Source organism: Eschrichtius robustus, chromosome 10 (genome assembly GCF_028021215.1).
Source record: "Eschrichtius robustus isolate mEscRob2 chromosome 10, mEscRob2.pri, whole genome shotgun sequence".
NCBI lineage: Eukaryota > Metazoa > Chordata > Mammalia > Artiodactyla > Eschrichtiidae > Eschrichtius > Eschrichtius robustus.
This window is the reverse complement of record NC_090833.1, coordinates 96,440,453-96,461,260: the sequence shown is the minus strand read 5'-3', so window position 1 is coordinate 96,461,260 and position 20,808 is coordinate 96,440,453. Positions and strand designations below refer to the sequence as shown.

Genomic DNA, 20,808 nt, shown 5'->3' with positions numbered 1-20,808 from the left:
GTTTAAACTTTGTAATTCCACTCATCTTAGGGACACTTTCTTCTTGGAAACTATATTAACAAGACAGCCTGCACATCAGCACAATTTTATGAAAATACACAAGAAAAGCTCTTTATACATTTTCAACACATTTCCTCTAGAGCTCTAGGGTCCTTTCATAGATATTAGTGGAGCCAATGGCTGGGTCTATGTGCACAACCAATGTGACAACTGTGGGTTCTTGAGCATTCATTCATCTTAACCATTGGAGCGTGCCACTAAAACCTTGATACTGACTGTTGTTTCACTGAATTGACTGTACTTGTTAGGAAAGTCAGATAGTTTGTGCATAAGGAAAATTTAAAAATCACTGGTAAGATGGTTCTTAGCAGCTGTACCAATATTTATACATTTTTATAATAAAAAATGGGTACAATCAAAATGTCTATCAACATAAAATGGTGAAATAGATGTGTAAAACATGGTATAATATGCATCAAAAAGCATACAGCCATGAAAATTGATTAGCTATTCATATCTACATCGCTGGACCTCAAAAACTAATGTAGAACAAAAAAAATGCAAGTCACAGAAGAATGAATGCAGGATTATCCTATTCATAAAGTTAAAAGCAAGGCAACACAAGACAATTTATTGTTTAAAGTTACCTACATACATGATAGATTACAAAGAAAAGCAATACAAAGATTGGTTTAATAAAAGCAGGGTAATACTTAACGAGGGGAATGAAAGTCTGGAGGAGCAAGGGAAGATTCAAATGTGTTGTAGTGGTTAATTCTGTAGATGAGGGGATACACCCACATATATTCTTTTAGGAAACAATAGTAGTCTTCTTAAAATGTGTGCATATGATCTATTTCATAGTAACGACTGACTCATGTCACATCAGTATGTAAATATTTATGGCAAGTACCTACTCTCATGTAGCTGTGCATTCCACATTCTGAGTATGTAGAATGTTCAACATGAAAGATGATTCGAAAAGTACTTTTTTTTTTACTTTTCAATACAAAATGTTAAAGGTATTTTATTTTGTGTCATTAAACACTAGAGCACAGATTGTTCTTTCTATATCTTTTAGTACTTCAAAATCTTTTAACTTCTAAATTATAGCTCTTGGATAAATTCTTTATTTAGTTTTGAAGGAATCTGTTTCTCTCCAGAGCTACAAAATCCATCAGAAGTGTAAAGTTTTAAAAGAGTATCTGGGTCAGAAATGCGTCACATTTAACAAGCAAGGAAAGAAAGCAATCTGATCTTTTAAAGCTGCTGGCACAATTCCACCTTTCACAGTAAAGGTTGCTTTAGGGGACTTGAAAGATTAAACAACCTGATTCATGGTTGATGTGCTTGTTGTCAGTTCTTAAGGGAGAATTTTATACTTTCTTGTTGGGCTATCAAGCTATCTCCACCATGATTCCAAACTTATTTTAGAAAAAAACAAGTATAGAATGCAAAACAGCAATAACGTCAGAGAGGACTTCAAGCCAAGATTAAAAAATAAATCTTACAGGTGACAGTTCTAAGCTTCCAATGGCTCAGGATTTTTCACTTGAATGCCCCAGGGATGGAGATTTATTACCTTCAGAAGCTCCCCCTCCCTGGTGGAAAAGATCCTGGATGGACTCAATCAAGGTCCACTAAGCAAGCAAACACCCATGCACTACAGCCCCGGGGAGATGGCCTGGTGCGGTCTTGGTAAAATCCATCACTAAGCAATGAGTGACATATTAATAGCCATTAAATTAATTTCTTCCTCTGTTGTATATAATGATGCCCTTTGTACAGGCAGTGGGAATAGAATGTTTCTTAAATTTAAAGTGCAACAGACCACCTGGGGATCTTGGTGAAATGCAGATTCTGGTCAGGAGGTCAGGGACGGTGCATCTGCATTTCTAAGAGGCTTCTAGGTAATGTTGATGCTGCTGGTCCGTGGACCACACTTTGAGTAGCCAGGCTCCAGGCAGAAGAGAAGCCAACAGACAGAAGAAGAACACCCACATGCAGCAATAAACTTGGCACATAAAATCTGAAGGAAAGGTTACAAGGGTCACTTGGCATTAAGAAAATTCCCTATGGCAAGGTATTAAGGGTGAGAGAGAGAGCAATGACCTGCAATATTGTCAGCACATAGAATCACCCAGAGAGCATCAGGAAACCTGTTGTCCAGGTCTCGGGACCAATTAAATCAGGATTTCTGGGGATGCAGCCAGGCATCAGAATTTTGAAGCTTTCCGGGTGAGTGCAATGTGCAGCCATAGTTGTAAACAAGTGCCGAATTTAAAACCAATCTTATTACGTGCACTTTTAAACAAAGCCAACAAGTAGACTTGCATTTTAGACCATAATTTATCATCTTTGTCCATTCAGCATTCCCAATGACTATAACTGAAAGAGAAAAATCATTCTTCGGTAATAATTTTCATTTAACAACATGGGTTAGAAGGCAGGAGCTAGAAAGATAAAGATGGCTTGATTGCCAGTGTAGCTCAGTTCCTTTCACTTACCCCCCAAATAATAGGTGTCACCTGAATCAATCTGCCCACGCAGGGAATGAGCCATGGAGGCGGCCTCACCATCCACCATCACACTCAGGTGATTCCCTTTTGCAGATAAGGACACGGAATGCCACTGCCCATCATTCAATCCAGCACCTGGAAGTAAACAAAATGGGTTAAAAGAGATTCCTATAAACCCTACAGATGCCTGTAAACAGAGCAAGTACTTGAAAACAATATGATACCTACCTTGGACCACCTGCCACAGACCACCAAGAACTCACCTGAAGCCCACCCAGGTCATTTGGCTGGCTGGGCAATGGAGAATGCACCACGGAAGACACAGAGAGACAGAGAGAGGTGTAGGGTAGATGTGGGCTTGGCTTGGGGGCTCTAAGTAGGCAATTAGGTGATGTGGTATGCTGGTCACTCTAATCTAGAGGAAAGTGCTACCCATGTCAGTAGGAAGAGGGGCTTGTTGAATAAATTTTGTAATTGCAGAGGGTCCTTGCATCTTATCCACCACAGTCACGGACTGGCCTGTCTGGTACTTGTTTATGTAATGACAAAAATTTTTATGTTCAGTTAGGAATATTATGGCCTATATGCACACTGCCAGGGGTGTTTTTCACTTTCTCACCACTCAATTTAGTCAGAAATGTGCAAATAGAAAAGAAAAGAAAGAAATCAGAATGAAAGGGGTAAAGAGGAAACAAGAGTGGATCGCCCAAACATTCTGCCTTGGAAAGTGCAGCATTGGTTTCTTCAAGTCTTAGGGCCTTAATTGAATATAATTTCCATGAATGACCCTGAACAATCATGAAATGATAAAATATTTCCAATTGCATGGCATCGGACGTATTTCAGTCTCACCTAGTCCATCTCGTTTGAGATGTCGAGAAGTACAGGTATTTTCCAAAAATGTAAGTTACAAAAATAAAAACTTTTTCTTACTTTCGTATATTGTCATTATCTATAATCATCTGGGTAGACTATTTAGAAAAAAATATACTGGCAGTCTTTAAAAATAATAATTTAAGTATTAATAAAACATGAAAATTCATAGAATATAAAGTTATAAAAGCATTACATTAAAGTATGTGTGTGGGTATATATTCAAGCATTACATAAACATGGAAAAGAGTGGCAAGAAATATTCTTAAATATTAACCTTCATTTTTGGATGAGGGAATTGTGTTTTTCATTTTATGTCATTTTTACATTTTCTATTCTTTTTCCAAATTTGATACAGTATATCAAGCTATTATTACATTATTATTTAAAAAAAAAAAAAAGATTATCAGTCCTTTAAAAGCAGCACTGTCTCTTGAATCCGTGAGAAGAAATATCTATATTTTCTTCAAGTGGTGGAGTTGAGAATGGTCAATTAGTTGAATTGTTGACCAGCTACCAACTGTGCATGACTCTCCTACAGACTTACCTGCTGGGTCTTCTATTGAATGAAAAACCAATGCTGTGTCATGCAGATAAATCAATAAGCAATGTGTGTCCCAGTACACTCACCCAGACAATTTGTGTTCGTTTCTACTAGGTTATTTTGTGGACACAAACAACCACCAAGTTTCAATGAGTAACAACTAGGGTTTGTTTCTTGCTCTGGCCCTAGGCCAGCTGGATCTCTTTCCTCTGTGTTCCAGGTGTTTATTCATGCAAGACCAAGGCTAATGCACAGCCCCCATCCCTGTCTCACGACTTAGAGAAAATGGCACTTGGGAGAATCTTGCTATGGCGTTGGCAGCTTCTACTCAGATGTGGCCCAGGCCCCTTATGCTCACGTGCCATTGGCCAAAATGAGTCACTTGGCCAAGGGCAAGGGATTCCTCCCCTTAAGGAAGCCACTGCAACTCCCACAGCAGTCCCAAGAGATGCATGTTTCAATTAAGGGGGCAGGGGGGCGGGGAATAATTGGAATCTTTAGAAATTATGTTGGTCAACAGGGAAGGCGGTCATAAAGAAATACTTTCACTCACTGAAAAACAACAGTGGGAAGACTGCTTGATTTTTTGATGCCATGCGTGAGCATGCTAGTGAGATGGCATGACTCTAATCTGAGCATCTTCGGGAATGTCCCAATATATTTAACTAATATATTTTATGAATGATAAAGGTACAGACTGTTTACAGCTCTATAAGTTTAAAAGTCAACCTGTGGGAATTTATGTTAGAGTCCAATGGGGATGTTAGCCCCCCCCCCAAATATGGTGGTATTTCTGGTAGAAAGTTAACCCATCCTATCTAATTTAATATCATATTTTGGTATGTATAGTCCAATTGACCGTGCGAATCCATGTCCCTCAAATGCTCTTCAAACCAGCTTTTTTTTTTCTGCTTGATCTCTCATTAATGACTTTGATGTGGACTCAAGATCCACCTGAATGGGTAATTTTCTAACATGACCCAGAAGGTCAAAGATCCTGTTGTGAAAACAGCTATAACTTTGTTTTTCTCAGAAATATTAGTTATGATACTTCCCAACACTTTCTCACTTTCAGGGAGGGGACAGTTTTAAAGTCACCAGTTACTTCTACCACGTGCACATGTACACACAATACAAATGCTAGACTCTTGCTTTTTGTTTTATATTTGTGAAGCCAGAAACATTTTCAAAGACTCAACACTGGTTCATGAAAGATCATGAGAAAAGCCGAGAACTAGAATATGGAGGATTTAGGTTAGACACTTAAAACATATATTATGAAATTGAAATAAAGTTTTGAAAGAAGTTCTGTAATCCTAGATCTAAAGAGAATGAACAACAACAACAACAAAAATCTCTAAATGTTCCTTCCAGTCTTATCATTTGCTGTTTCTCTTAAAGGCTACATAGTACACCTGTCAGTATGATAACTATGTCCACTTAAAATCTGTCATTAAAACCCAGTATTTAGTTTCACTTTGCGAACTATTTCCTCTCTTTCTCTCTCTCCCCCTCTCTCCCCTTCCCGCCCCTCCTTTGTCTCCCTCTCTCCCTCTCTACTTATCTAGCATACAGAGTTATTTCATGGGAGAACTTGCAGAAAGCCCTCAGAATATCTCCTTGAATTTGGAATAGATGCCATTCGCCTATATAATACAAGACTGTTCTTAGAAAAAGTGGTCATCCTAATTTAAAAATAAAATGCAGGCACTTAGATTCATTTTCTCCATCTATCCATTATAATTCTCATCCTTTGTTTTTCTTTAGTGTGGTTTCAACTCGGCCCACTTCTGATGAAAGGACAGCCTGTTTCCCAAGCAACACTATTGTCAAAGGTTGCATGGAGACCAGAGAGTAGATTTTGTATTTTTGATTTGTGCTACTATGAAGATGATGCTAATTCTATCACAATCCTCCAGCCCCTCGAAAGGCTTCAATCTGGGGGGATGCCATGGTTGTGGGACTAGTGTTGAAATACTAATAACCAGAAGTTGTTAATAAACAGTGCTGTGCTAAGGGTTTGTACATGTTATATCCCTGGATTCTCACCATAACTCATATTAGTGTCATTTTAAAGATGAAGACACTGAGTCTTCAGGAGAAGAAGTGGGCTACATATCAAAGGAGCAGAGGCAGACTTAGAAACATGCATGGGACGGGAGTCCTCTCATACACCCCGCTCACTTGCTTAAGTCACGTAATTTCTTCTGATAAAAGGAGATAATGACCACGGCAGTAGAGACAATTTGGCAAAGGGTAGAACTGTGTGTTTTCTTACATAAAGGGAACTCCATCGGTGAACACGCACACTCATTTTCTCCCTCTTCCTCTGTTGCTCCCACTTTTCCTCTATTTCCACGACCCTCCCCCACCTGGGCCCAGCCATATGAACACACATGCACCAGATTATCCACTCCTGGTACATTTCTCAATCTCTTCAGAACTATCTTGAGATAACTATTGGGAAAAATTATCTAAAACCTGGAAATACGCTAAAAGATGTCTTTTCAATGTCATTGAATGAAATTTAAGTTTCAATCTGATACATGGGTTGGGTACTTGATACAAGATTTAAAGTGAAATAAACTGCAGCCTGTTTTATTTTTCAACTATTTCAAATGCATAAAAGATTCCCCTTTAAATGCTACTTAAGCAAGCAGCAAGCATCATGAGAAATTTCTCTTTGGTTTGCTTCTGAAAAATAGCACATTACACTGTAAAACCTTAAAAATTGGTGCAATAAAATATTTATGTAATGTGTCAGTGCCAGCTTACAAAAAATTCAATAACTAATATATATGTGTGTTGGGAGGAAGGGTGGTGTGTACCCACGTGAAACAACACTAAAAAGCTATCTCTTTTAGCTCATATTACATATAAATTATAAATCTACACAAACCAAGATTTAGGCAATTTACTGAATCTGAGTTGACACTATCAACTCAGTTCATTTGCATGCTGACCATCATATATTTTTTATTTATAAAAAGAAGGGAAAATTTAATTTTCATTCCCAGCTTTTCAGTCCAAAACTGATAACCATAGGTCAGGCAAGATATTCATTTCACATTCAACATTCAGGGAATGACATGTCATGATCCTGCTTGGGTTTAAATTTTACCAGTTTTAAATGCAAAGCAGTCCCCAAAGTTCAAAAATAACATGACTCAGAAGTGAGTCTAGAAATAAACAGGTTCTTCTCAGAAAACTACAGAACATTCACCCAGTTAGTAGAAGCCTTATCAAAAACAAGTAGGTACAAAGGAAGCAGTGGCTCTGATGTAAGAGGGAAAAATAACTTACATTATTTTGAAAATCAATGTGTATATAGGTTTAAAAGGCAGTTCAAAGAAATCTATTTTCTCAAGACTACTTGGGATTAGGCTAATGTCTTCTACTATTTCAAGTTTACTGCTAGTTACTGACCACAAACTTATAAATAAATTTTTTTCTTTTTTTTAATTTTACTTTTTTATTGAAGTATAGTTGATTTAAAATGTGTTAGTTTCAGGTGTACAGTAAAGTGATTCAGCCATATATAAATACATATATTCATTTTCAGATTCTTTTCCCTTACAGGCTATTACAAAATATTGAGTATAGTTCCCTGTGCTATACAGTAGGTCCTTGTTGGTTATCCATTTTATATATAGCAGTGCATATCTGTTAATCCCAAACTCCTAATTTATCCCTCCCTCTCCTTCCCCTTTGGTAACCATAAGTTGATAATCATTTATTTTTAAACTTTTTGATAATTATGCTTTGATGTAGGTAAACTTCTGTCACATTGACTGACACACCAACAGCCTAGAGTTACCTATTTCAAAGGAAAAAAGAATCTAGTTCCCTCTAGTAGGATTATGAATATCTCATGGATTCAGTCATTCATTTATTTTAGAGATCACCAATCTTAGGTTTACATGTAAGAAGGTACAGTCATGGCAAATACCTATACATCATCTCAGAGAAGACGTTTATTACCTGCTGTGACGTCCCTTACTGGATGTCCAGGCTGGGAGAGACTCAGCTTGAGTTTTCCATCATTAAGAACAAGGATGAAAGCTCCTGACCTGTGTTGAAACTGACTGGTCAGCAACAGCCCTGCTCTGTTCCACGTTCGAAATTGGAAGATGGCAGACACTTTGTCCTCTCCGGGGGTGCCTGGCAAAGCCAAGTAACTCCTGGAGCTCAGAAAAGTCATGGGGACAGTTTGAGAGTGCGAGCAGGAGAAGGACACATTTCCCTGTGAATACAGTGAAAGAGGCTTTAGGAAGGCATAGGAGGGATGTTTCCATTTCATTGACAACAGATTTTCCAAAATTTACAGAATTTCTTATCAATGATCCAGCAATCTAGGCCTTTAAAAATTAGGCTTCCCCATGAAACTTAAATCCAGATTTACCTTATAGGTCCCTCTAAGCACTGTTCAGCTGGGCAAACCTATTTCTGAGTCTCTTAGAAATTGTCCATCTTCTCCATTTCTCAGCATTTGCAAAGGAATCCCAAGCCACATCTCTCCCAGGCCTAATGCTGGGTGTGGGATACAAGAGTAGAAGAGACAGTTTTCTTCCCTTGAGGTGATAGATGTCTTTATCCAATGTGAAGGCTAGCACCAAGCATAACTTACACCAGGAACTTTCTTGTACTTGCCTTGGTTATGTAAATGAGATTATAAGTGTGTCACTCAGGTAACAGATACATCTTACTCTAGGGAGGAGATGTGCTTTTGTGCGTCTGAAGAAAAGGATATGGCCAGGCTGGTCCTGCCATAGGCAGGCTGGTTTTGTCTCCGAAGCTCTCACAAACCAAGTCACCCAGGGCGATCAGTCAGCCTAAGATCTGACCTGCCTAGCAGGTTGTTTTTATTTTTTATATAATTCTGTTTTTAAAGACACTTTTAATCCCTAGGATACCTCTATTGCTCCAAGAACAAACTATTTTTAATTATAGTGTCTGGATGGGAAGGACTTAATGTAACTCCAACTAAGCTCTCTACAAAAATTTTCCCTGGGATTAAAAAAACTTTCATAAATTTCAGATAGAAGAATAAATGCCCAAACATTGCCCTTTCTCGCCAAAAAATACAATGCAAAGAAAAACAGTGAGGCAGAACTTAACTTACCAAATAGCAAAGCATACTCTGAAGTCACTGTAATCAAGTCACTGTGTTATTACTACAGGAATAGACATAGCAGTGGAACAGAATAAGGGACCCACAAAAAGATCTGAGAATATATGTAAAGTAAGTATGTAATGAAATTCAACTATGTGGGCTAAAGTTTGGGTTAGTTACTAAATAGTGTAGGAACAAATGGACATCAATAAGGCAGCATATAAAAATTAAACTTTATCATATATCACATAAAGAATAAATTTCAGACAAAGACTTAATTTTTAAAAAATTAAAAATAAATAGATAAATAAAACCAATTAAAAATTCTTACAAGAAAATCCATGAGACCATGTATAGGTTATAGGATTTTAGAGACATTCCAAAGCTATAAAGAAATACACTGACCTACTGACCACATACAAAGAAAAATATTTATATACTTAACATATCATATAATGTTTAATATAAAATTGATAAATCTGAAAAAATATATGGACTATGAATGACAAAGGATTATCTATCAAATATAAAACTCTTTTATAAATTAACAAAAAGTTAAAAAATAAAATAAAAAATAGGGAAAAGAGTAAGACTGAACAATGATCAGAAAAGCAAATCCAAATGGACAAGGAACAGGTGAAAAGATTATTTAATTCACCAGTAGTCACATAAACATGAAGTAACAATGAGATATTAGTTCATGTTCCTTGAGCTGGCAAGAGTCTAACAGATGTGGAACATGTGGCTGCCTGAGATGTAATGGAAGGGCTCTATCATACGTTGCTGGTGGGGAGTGTCATGTTATAGCTTTTTGGAAGGCAATCCAAACATTTATTAAAATTTAAAACTGTTTCAAACTTTCAACCAAGAAATTCTACTTTTGGAACTTTGTCCCATCAAAATGAAAGCCCCCAGTATCTGAAAACACATGTGCAATTGTGAGCTTACAGTTGTGAAAAAGTGGAGATAAAGCAGATGCCTTGGGTAGGAAATGACTAGATAAATAATGGTACACTTTCATAATGGAAAGTGACGTAGAAATTCTAACGTGGAACTATTCCTGATAACTGAAAAGAATTCCTACAAGGTATAGTTGAATCAGAAAATCAAGATGGAGAAAAGCTTATATAAAATGATTTTTTTTAAACAATGCCAAATGTGGAGGCATATAAATTCATAAATACATGTGTGAGTATGAGTCTACCTATCTATAGAGGATTCCTTTATAGATCGGTATAATATTATGGACCAAAGAAGGAAGGACAAATGCTAGCTTAGTAACATCTCAGCTTGATGGAGGGACTAGCCATGTGGAAAGAAGGGAGAAAGAAGGAAGAGGAAACCAATCAAAGAGAAAGACATGGACTTCCCTGGTGGTGCAGTGGTTAAGAATCCGCCTGCCAATGCAGGGGACACGGGTTTGATCCCTGGTCCGGTAAGATCCCACATGCCGTGGAGCAACTAAGCCCGTGCGCCACAACTACTGAGCCTGCACTCTAGAGCCCAAAAGCCACAACTACTGAGCTCACGTGCCACAACTACTGAAGCCCATGTGCTCCGCAACAAGACAAGCCACTGCAATGAGAAGCCCATGCACCGCAATGAAGAGTAGCCCCCGCTCTCGGCAACTAGAGAAAGTCTGCATGTAGCAACAAAAACCCAATGCAGCCAAAAGTAAATACATAAATTAATTAATTAAAAAAAAAGACATGGGCTTCCTTGGTGAAGCAGTGGTTAAGAATCCGCCTGCCAATGCAGGGGACACGGGTTCGAGCCCTGGTCCGGGAGGATCCCACATGCTGTGGAGCAACTAAGCCCGTGCTCCACAACTACTGAGCTTGCGCTCTAGAGCCCGTGAGCCACAACTACTGAAGCCCGCGTGCCTAGAGCCCGTGCTCCGCAACAAGAGAAGCCACCGCAATGAGAAGCCCGTGCACCGCAACGGAGAGTAGCCCCCGCTTGCCGCAACTAGAGAAAGCCCACGCCCAGCAACGAAGACCCAACACAGCCAAAAATAAATTAAAAAAAAAAAAAAAAAAGACACTGCATTAAAAAGCTTTATATGATTGTACTTTAACATCTTTGTGAAAGTATTCATCTGTTTCCATACCTATATAAAAATTAAACCAAACATGAACGAAAAAGTACAGTAGGCTCTCTTTATGCCGGGTTCTGCATCCTCGTATTCAACCAACCAGGAAAATATTTAGAGAAAATATTCCAGAAAGGTCCAAAAGGCAAAACTTGAGTTTGCCCTGCACCAGCAACTATTCACATATCATTTGCATTGTATTACAACCATTTACATTGTATTAGTTACTGTAAGTAATCTAGAGTCAATTTAAAGTATGTGGGAGGATGTGCCTAGGTTATATGCAAATGCTGTGCTATTTTATACAAGGGACTTGAGCATTCTTGGATTGCTCCAATAGGGAGGTCCTGGAACCAATTCCCCAAGGATACTTGTACATATGATTTGTACCTTCCCTGCCTTCAGAAGAGGTATATTTTAAAGCTGAATCAATCAAAAAACTTACAGCTCCCTTTTCTCTTGAACTTGCATATAGACTTTCTTACCATGATGAGGACCTGTGGTTTGTGTTTCTTGGACAAATCAATGATATCCACCCCATTATAACAGAGATTTTCAAAGCAGCCATGAAAGTTTTTATGTGGGAACGCCACTGATTTTCTATGTCGAGGAATACCTCCGAAGCTGATCTTAGAAAGAAAAAAATGACATAAATAATATTGTTTAATGATTTTCTGAGTATCTGCCTAAACATGTATGATTAGCAGGTATAGTGACAATTGTCTCAAATCTATTTGGCATTATTTTACATTATCATGTTAATTTCAAATGAAGCTTCATATGCAGATTTCCCAATGTTTTATTTATTACATTTAGATAAATAAGTTAAATATCCTTCTTACAATTTGCTGCTCATATGGCTCTGTCATTTTTGTTGATAAAGAATGCTGCATCCTTATGTCCATGGTAAATCTTGATTTGTGTGACAATGCAGCCTACTGTGATGATATTCTACTTTATAAACCAGCCTGTAGGATCCTGGTCTTTGCCATAACTCTGATAGGTTAGAATAATAAAGCCATTGATAATACCATTCAAGACCAGAATCTCCAGCTGATCTTTGCTGCTGAGGACAATGAATGTTGAAATCTGGCTTGCTGAGAGATGCACTGAGCAGAACTGGCTGAACAAATGCTGCATTTCAGTGTAGGTTAGACACACATAGGCAACATGCTGCAAATATTGTTAGGCCTTTAAAAATCCCAAGAAACAGTATTCTGAGTTGTGTGCATTTGGTTTTCTTGTTACTTAAAAAATCAGGTTGGAATATACGGTGATTACTTCTCCAAGTTATCCTAGGTAGCTATTCCTGTTTAGGATTGCCCTAAAACACAAAAATCTCCAAGGTAATATTCACAGCCAAACACCAGATGGAATACAGAAGAACTGTGCAAACAATTGCATTTAAAAACGTTCCTTGTTTTATTGGTAGCTCTTCAGGTATAGATTTCCTAAACTTAATGACTATTTACTCTCATGTGAAGACTAACATCTGTAAGGGATAAAATGTCTCAATAGCTCAAGCATGCATCTCCCACTGTGCAATTATCACCCATAGGGAATATTTTACCAGAATTCTGAATTACTAGGAAAGGAAATTTCTCTATGTAGTAGTATTTTCTCTAGAAGGTTACTTCGCATTTAAATGATAAAATCTGTAATACTTAAAAAGTCATTTTCACACCTTATAATCAAGATCCACATAGCTGGACTCTCCCTTTGCCCGAAAATGATGAGTGTGCGTGTCCACGGTGAAGTTGACATCTGTATCGAGGAGCTCAATGAGGACAGAATGCCAGTGCTGGTCATCCAGCAGGCTGCCCAGCATGAGGGCATCAGGGGAGGGCAGGTTAGCATCGCCTGAAAAGAGAGGAAGGGTAAAGGCCCTGTTCCATCCAGTTCAATACCAAGATTTCTACAATATTTTGAAGTTCAGCACTTCTCACAACAATTACACTTTCCTGACATCCTTTTATCCCATGAACTGGTCAGCTGCTTTTATCTTAGTCTTAAATACAATCTTCTTTTGATCTTGAGTAACATATTCTATCTTACTTGTTTTATTATTATTATGCACTGAATTTTCATTTTTCTTGAAAATATTTTCTTTCTAGGACCTCATTCACAAGACTACTTCAAAAATTTACGATAAGCCACTCTTGTATCAGGTTATTTATTGAGCATCTGCTACTGATCTTATACAATTATCAAGCTATAAAACTTTTTACGTAAAGGCGTACTCAAGATACACACATGTTGTTCTTAGTATAGCTCACTTGTAGGTGACCATGTTTCCATCTGCCTGGACAGTTCCGGTCTTCAGAGTAATTATTTATAGGGTCTGCTTTCTTTCTTAAAAGTTTTTTTTTTTTTTTTTTTTTAATTTAAAGAAAAGCAGACTGCCACATGCAGTGCCTCATTTGGATGTGTCTGGAGTCTTGGAAGCTTGACTACCCTATGTTCTCCTACAAATGGACCTTGAGAGCTTGTTTGGAGGTTCTAGCAGGGGAGCACAGCTACTCGTATAGCCTTGACTGAAGAACGGTCCTTCTCTATCAGGGAAGGTCGTCCTCTTCGACCGAGCCCGCAGCTTCGGGAGGGACGCACATGGAGCAGTGAGGGAGGAAGGGGACACCTGCCTGGACAGCCAGATCAGCCGAATCAACCCTGGCGATCAATGGGGTGACAGATGTCACAGCCAGATCGCCCTCACATCCAAAAGTATTTTGGTTTTAAATTAACTACTTAACTGTGAAAGAATTCATCATAAAAAGATACTTTCGTCTAAATAGTATTTCCAAAAACACCACCTTGTAATTTTTTACCTGAATTAAGGAATAAGATGAGTTTTCCTTTAACTAACTCCAGGGTGATATGTTTACCATTTGGTCCTTCTCTGTGGAGTAGAATCCCATTGTTCTCTCTGGTTTTAAATTTCAAAGAAATAACTTCTTTTGTTGGATTCATGGATTTCTGATTAAATGTGTACAGCAAGGAACTTTTCCCATCAAAATGAACCATCTCAGATCCTACAGTGGAAGACATTAAAAAGTGGTCTAAGTATAATATATTCTTATTAGTGCATTGAAACGTGTAAGTCAACATACACATACACGTACATAGCATATCTCTGGTTTGTTTAATGCAGGGGGAAAAAACTCTACTGCCAATTTTCTCTTGATACTGGTAGTTGATATATCTAAACTCCACTCTTAATCTTTTCTGACATTGTCCCCAAAATGTATCATCTAGAAATACTTTCGTTGAATAATTCTAATTGTTCCTGTCTTTTATTGGCCTATTTTCATCCTGTAAATAATAAAGATCAGGAAAAAAGCTGAAGTCAATCTCCCTTGAATAAAGTCTCCTTGCATGTTTAACAATCATTCAACATTTCTGTTTTTCTGAAAAGTTATAATAGTTCTCACACACTGGTAAGAGGTAAAATACCAGTGTCACTCAATGTAAATGGCTTAATTGTTTCTGAACAAGCAGCTTTGACTTTTAACAATTTCCACATAAGCAGTCACTTTGATATACTTTTGTCTGTCCATAAAAGACACACATAAAGACGCCAGACATACTAAATACTACTCTAAACTCATATTAAAATGTCTTCAGTTAACAGGATGTATTTTTCTCCCAACATTTTGGCCCAGTGACAGCACAAAAGGGCACACCTATTTTGTGTTGTACCTTAAGCATACTATGAAAATTCTTCTGCTGCAGCAGGCCATTGCTACACTGCTGCCATGTTCTCTCGACTTTCTGACAGTGTCTTATCTTTCCAACTATCAAGGTCACTTGCACTCAGTTTATATTGAGTAGTTATATTTTATCATTAGTACAAAAAAGACAGTGAAACCAACTGAAGGCAGAACAAGATACACACAAAGTCATTTTTATTACCCAGAAAAATCTCATATTTTTCCTATTTCACAAGTAAAAAGAAAAGACATAGTTGTTCTTTAATTAATAATACATTTGTGTCATAAATAAAGGTCTAAGAGAAAGCCAATAAAATATGAAGTTGATATCTTTCAAGCCAATGATAGGATGTTGTTTATTTAATTTCACAAAAAGTTGTGACTAATGTATATTTGGACCTGCATTTTATTGAGATTAACTAAAATATTTCCAGAAAACCCTTTACGTTCACAACTTAGAAGAATCATCCATTTATGCAGCTACCTTTTGAAAATTCAGAAGTTTGATTCACATACATAGTGTAAAATATATAAACACTGCACTCTGTCTATAAGTTGTGTAAGCAAATAATTATTCTTCATTGCATAATGAAATAAACATGCCTGATAAAAACATAACTCTGTCAAATTCAAATGATGTCCCTTAGAGTATTAGATGACAAACTAATAAAAACTTGATAATAAAGAATTTAAATGCTTTCACATTCTTGCAGTACAGTTTATGTGTCACTGAAAGGCAATGATAATAATTAAGGCTTATTATTGCAGTTAGCTAATAAATTTTTTTCCGTAAATGATTTTGCCAGGGTTATTTTGATCGAATAATTTTTGTCCTCATCTTCCCTGTTGCTCTTTTGCTTTGCAATAGTAATATTGATCTTCTTGGGATCAGAATCTCCTGGAGTGTTTGTTAAACACAGATTGCTGGGCACCATCTCAGAGTCTCTGTCTAACCAGGTTTGGGGTGGGACCTGAGAATCTGCATTTCTAACAAGTCCCCTAGTGATGTTGATACTGCCTGTCTGTGACTATATTTTGAGAACCACTGCTCTAAAGCACCTAAATTATATTCCCTGGAATATTCCCCTCAAGCAAAATGGAGTAGTGAAACATTTATTAGGTGACAGAAACACAAAAGAATGGCCTTAAAAAAACTCTTTTGTCCTAATGTTTTGACTTTCCTTCTAATGTGATCACTAACACTTGTACCTAGAACAATTAACCACATGTGAGTCATCAAATTATATCTTATGAGGCAGGTTCAACATGTATTTTGACAGATTTTTTAAGCCTAAAGTGACTAAATTATAATATAGATAGGTAGCCAACTGAGTAAAGCAAAGCCACTTAAAAATAATGTACTTTGTAACAGTCCTGAGATTTAAACTAAAATCTTAAATGAGAATAAACTTAAGCTCAATTCAAGAGGTTTAATAGAGATAGATAAAATTCAGGAATTGCTTTTAGAAGTCCGGAATGTTAAGCTTCCCGTATCCCTCTGCAGCCTGTTATTGTACAGTCCCATGAGCTAATTTTTAAAGATTTGTTGAAAAACGAGCTTAAAAACCAAGAGTAGGCGGCAGAGAGCACACGTGCCTGTGCAAAGCCTAAAATATTTGCTGGCCAGTCCTTTACAGAAGAAGTTTGCCATCCCCCAATCTGCAGAACCATCCAGTGATGGTTGATGTGCTTGGTTTTTGATTGTTAAGCAGTAAGAATGAGCTCACAACCAGACATTTTGCCATCTTTCTATGATTGAAAAATCGAAAACCCTATTTTATATAGGAAATCACAAATTTCATTATTTTTTTTGACCTTCGTGTTGCATAATTCAATACACCTTGTGGCTATTCTTGAATATGTATTTTATAAGGTAAAGAATAGGTCAATACTTCAGATCCTGGCTACATAATTTTTGTATAATATTAAAGATTGGTTTCTATATAGACAGTCTTCCATAGCTTCAAATTCTACTTTGGCAAGCATTTTGCTTTGGAGTAATATAGTTTTGTTATTAAAAGACCATTTTCTTTCCATCCTCCCTCTCCCCCAACCCCAACCCAATTTCCATCCATTCCACAAGTACAGTTTTATTTTCAGTTGATATTGATGTAGCACCTTCTAAGTATCACAAACTCTGCTGGATGCTGGGATAAAACATGGCCAGACATGGCCCAGCCTTCCTGGAGCTGATGGTTCTTCCCTCACTTTCTCACTTCTACTGTCGTGAAAAAACATATTGCACCTGTGATATCCTAGTGTCTTATTGTGGGTTGCTAGGAAACTACAGTGACAAGGAAATAGCTTACAGCCTAGGATGGAAGTAGGAGAAAGAAAGGCTCTTCTCTAGTGAAAATGTTTGAAAAGAATGCAAAATATCAAGGTAATCTAGGTATCGTATCATCACACAATACCCTTCACATAAAATTTACACATAGTCATCGGAAAGTAGCCAACAATGCTTCAAAAAATGGGCTACACTGTTAATCAAGAAGCTCTCCAGTTAAGCCCACACAATAAATAAGAATATGCATTATCATAAGATGATTTCTAACAGGAATGTTTAGATTGGAAAGTCAATTATAGGCCTCATCATAGAGAATCCATTTTATAAAATGTCATTTACTTACAAATGTTCATAAAGTAACCCGAATATTTGAAAACAAATTGGCAAGTCAGTAAATACAATTAAAAAAAAATTAGCGCTATTTACTCAAACATGATTTGTAAAAGCAATAGATTAAAAAATGTAAATTAAAAAAATATACTCATATTTTGGGATAGAGAGTATTTTGCTCAGTAGGTCATCAACAGTGAGCTCTCCAAGTGTGGATGGGGGAGAGCCCCAGGTGGCCCCCTTTGAGTTTAATCTCCACTAAGTAGAGGCTTCCTTGACCCTCATATCATTGACCATGGAATGACCTAGAGAAGCCAACTTTCAAGTCTCAGAGGTCACTGGTAATGAATGCTAAGGTGACCTTGTTTCTATCGGTCCACTAGCATGAGATTTTTGCTATTGGACTGTTGTAAGAACAAATAAAATTTTATATGTCCATAATTAATACAAATAATCCATCATATTTATTTGAATGCAACCACCAAAATAATGCATTAAACTACCACTTAGCAACATACTTAACTTTTATAAGAAACCCGCATGAAAAATGTTCTTGTATGTAATTCAACTATTTAAATAATTGGGGTACTTGACACAGAAGTCACTTATTATGCACTGAAATAGGAAGCGACAGTTTCCCCTATTGTAAGAGTACAGAACTTACATTCTAAAAAGAGTAGCAGGAAATGTGATACTTAGTTGAAAGTAGAAAGTGTTTTTCCAATTTTACGTGATTTTAATTTATAATCATTAGTTTTATTAACTGAGATTATATTTTGATAACTGCATCACTAACAATATTATTAAAGTAAACCCCACACATACTTGCCAGTTAGGGAAGGAAATCTATTTTACCAGTAGTGAGACTAAATTTGTGCTGATATATTTACAGCCTCTGGATCTGTTCCCACAAATAGCCCTGCATAACACAGAGTAGTAGCTCAGAGAAAGGACTATGGAATTGTCCTATAAGGGTTTGAATACTGGTTCTATAGTGGAAAACTTACTTAACCTCTCTGTGTCTCAGTTTCCTCAACTGTAAAAGGATAAAGAAGTCTCTCCCACATAACACTAATATGATTATGAAACAACTTAATATCTATACAGTGTGTAGAGCAGTGCCTGAAACATGGCAAGTCCACAATGGACATTAGCTACATGAGTATTGTTAGAGCAGTAGGCAAAGAAAAGGAGGTGCAACAACAGTTAAAACTGCATTTATGACTTCTGCTTCTGACCAAGATGGAGTAACAGGGGCCAGATTTACTCTCTCACTTGAAGCAACAAAAAAAAAAAAAAGAAGGAAATAACATAAAACAATAGTTTTCAAGATATTTGACTTCAAGCAATAAAGGAGAGTGATGTTGCAGAGAAGAGAGACAGACAAGATAAGCCCTACAACTCCTTGGGGCACTGCATTAGAGAGTTTCCATCTCACAGAGCAGGAAGGAGAAACTGGGTGAAAGCCCAGCAGATTCCCTGAGTAGAGGAGACAGAGTCAAGAGCCTGGTAAGAACAAAGCATGTGAAGTCCATAGGCAGAGGTTGGAGAGGAAAAAATGAACACTGGTGATCTGCAACACACCCCTCTTGAGCTTTCAGCAAAGCACTGATCAGTGTATGCAAGTAAGGAAACTCATCAATGCTGGGAAAAGAACCATCTGAAAGGATTAATTGGGAAATAGTGCTAACATGCACATGGGGTTGGGAATAGTGCCCATTCATATCATCCAGACTGGAAACCTCATAGTTCACTGTCCTTGGTTAGAGTACTCAGAAGGGTCTTACCTCAGTAGTGAGCCCTAGACTAAACACTGCTCTAGTGTGAGCTAACGAATTTTAAAAGCAAGACCTAAAAGGATCAAATCCCCTTCAATTCAATGTTTCCTGAACAAAGCTCAAGCATATAAGAATACAAAAATATACAATAAGCTAAAAATCAAAATGTCTGGCATTTAATTGAAATTTTCCAGGCATACAAAAAAGTATGACTCATACTGAGGAAAAAAAATCAATTGAAACTTACACAGAATTGACACAGATTATTATTAGCAAAGAAAGACAATAAGGTAGTTATTACAACATCCATCCATATGTTCAACAAGTCAAATGGATACACAAAAGATACTAAAATTTGAAAATTTCCATGTCTGAGGTGAAAAAATACACTGTATGGGATTACTGGCAGGTTAAACACTGCAGAAGAAGAAATTAGTGAACTTGAAGCCAGCAATAGAAATATTCTGAAAGGAAATAAAAGGGAAAAATGATAATTTAAGAAAATAAATAAAACATCAGTGAGGTGTGTGACAAAACAAAATCAAGCAACCTAATATGTGCTTTAACTCATATATGTGGTAACTGAGTCCCTTAAGAAGAAGAGACCGGGGACGTTAGAAAAAATATTTGAAGAAACAATGACTGAAACTTCCCAAATCTGATGAAAACTATACAACCACCAATCCAAATAGCCTAATGAACTCCAAACACGAGAAACAGAATAAAACAAAATGAAAGAACATCAGAAACAAATTGCTCAAAACCTTAAAAGCAGCTAGAGAAAAAAAGATATGTCACACTCGTAGAAACAGAGACACAGATGGCTGCAAATTTCTCACCAGAAGAAAAGCAAGTGAAAAAACAGCAGAGCAATATTTTGAAAGTACTAAATGAAAAAATGTCACCCTAGAATTCTATATTGTGTGAAAACAATTTACAAAAATGAAGGTGAAATAACAACTTTTTTCAGACATACAAAATTTGAAAGAATTTCTCACCAGCAGATCCACACTACAAGCAATATTAAAGGAAGTCTTTGAGGCAGAAGGAAAAGGATACATGGAAATATGGATTAATACAAAGGAATGAAGAATACCAGAATTTACAAGGAAATTATCATGTAGATTTTAAATGTCTTTTAAAAATAATTGAAAGGGTGAGACATCTAAAATGGCTGAGTGAGAAGCCCGGCAAATCCTACCTCTCAAAAGCAATGATAAAACTTGAAAAAAAAATGTTAAGGATAACAACTGAAGGACACTGGAAACTGACCACAGACATACAACAGATCTAGAAGCATACATTCAAGAAAATCTACTGAACCTCAATAAGGACAGTGGGAATCTGTGTTCTTTCAGCTAGAGGCTGCTCCACCCCCAGCCCCTCGGCACTGAACTTCTACCAGGGCTGCGTAGCCAAGCACGTGGAAAATTCCTTCCCAAGGGACACTGCCAACAACAGCTATCTCAGTGACAAGCAATAAGGGAAGGCCAACATTGCAGCCAGCCTGAGAGTTCAATGCTGTTGGGGGTAAAGCACTGACAGGCTGACCAGCCAGACACTTA

At 37.1% G+C, this 20,808-nt stretch overlaps 1 protein-coding gene across 1 annotated transcript in view; it reads right to left on the bottom strand.

Moving 5' to 3' along the window:
* The window catches only part of LOC137769941 (contactin-associated protein-like 3), a 170,709-nt gene that overhangs the window by 86,128 nt on the left and 63,773 nt on the right, over positions 1-20,808 (bottom strand). Inside the window, exons 4-8 of the mRNA XM_068552128.1 lie at positions 13,967-14,170; positions 12,826-13,001; positions 11,627-11,770; positions 7,918-8,179; positions 2,508-2,654 (exon numbers count right to left, since the gene is read on the bottom strand). Coding sequence (XP_068408229.1) covers positions 2,508-2,654; positions 7,918-8,179; positions 11,627-11,770; positions 12,826-13,001; positions 13,967-14,170 — 933 coding nt within the window. The remainder of the gene's footprint in view (positions 1-2,507; positions 2,655-7,917; positions 8,180-11,626; positions 11,771-12,825; positions 13,002-13,966; positions 14,171-20,808) is intronic.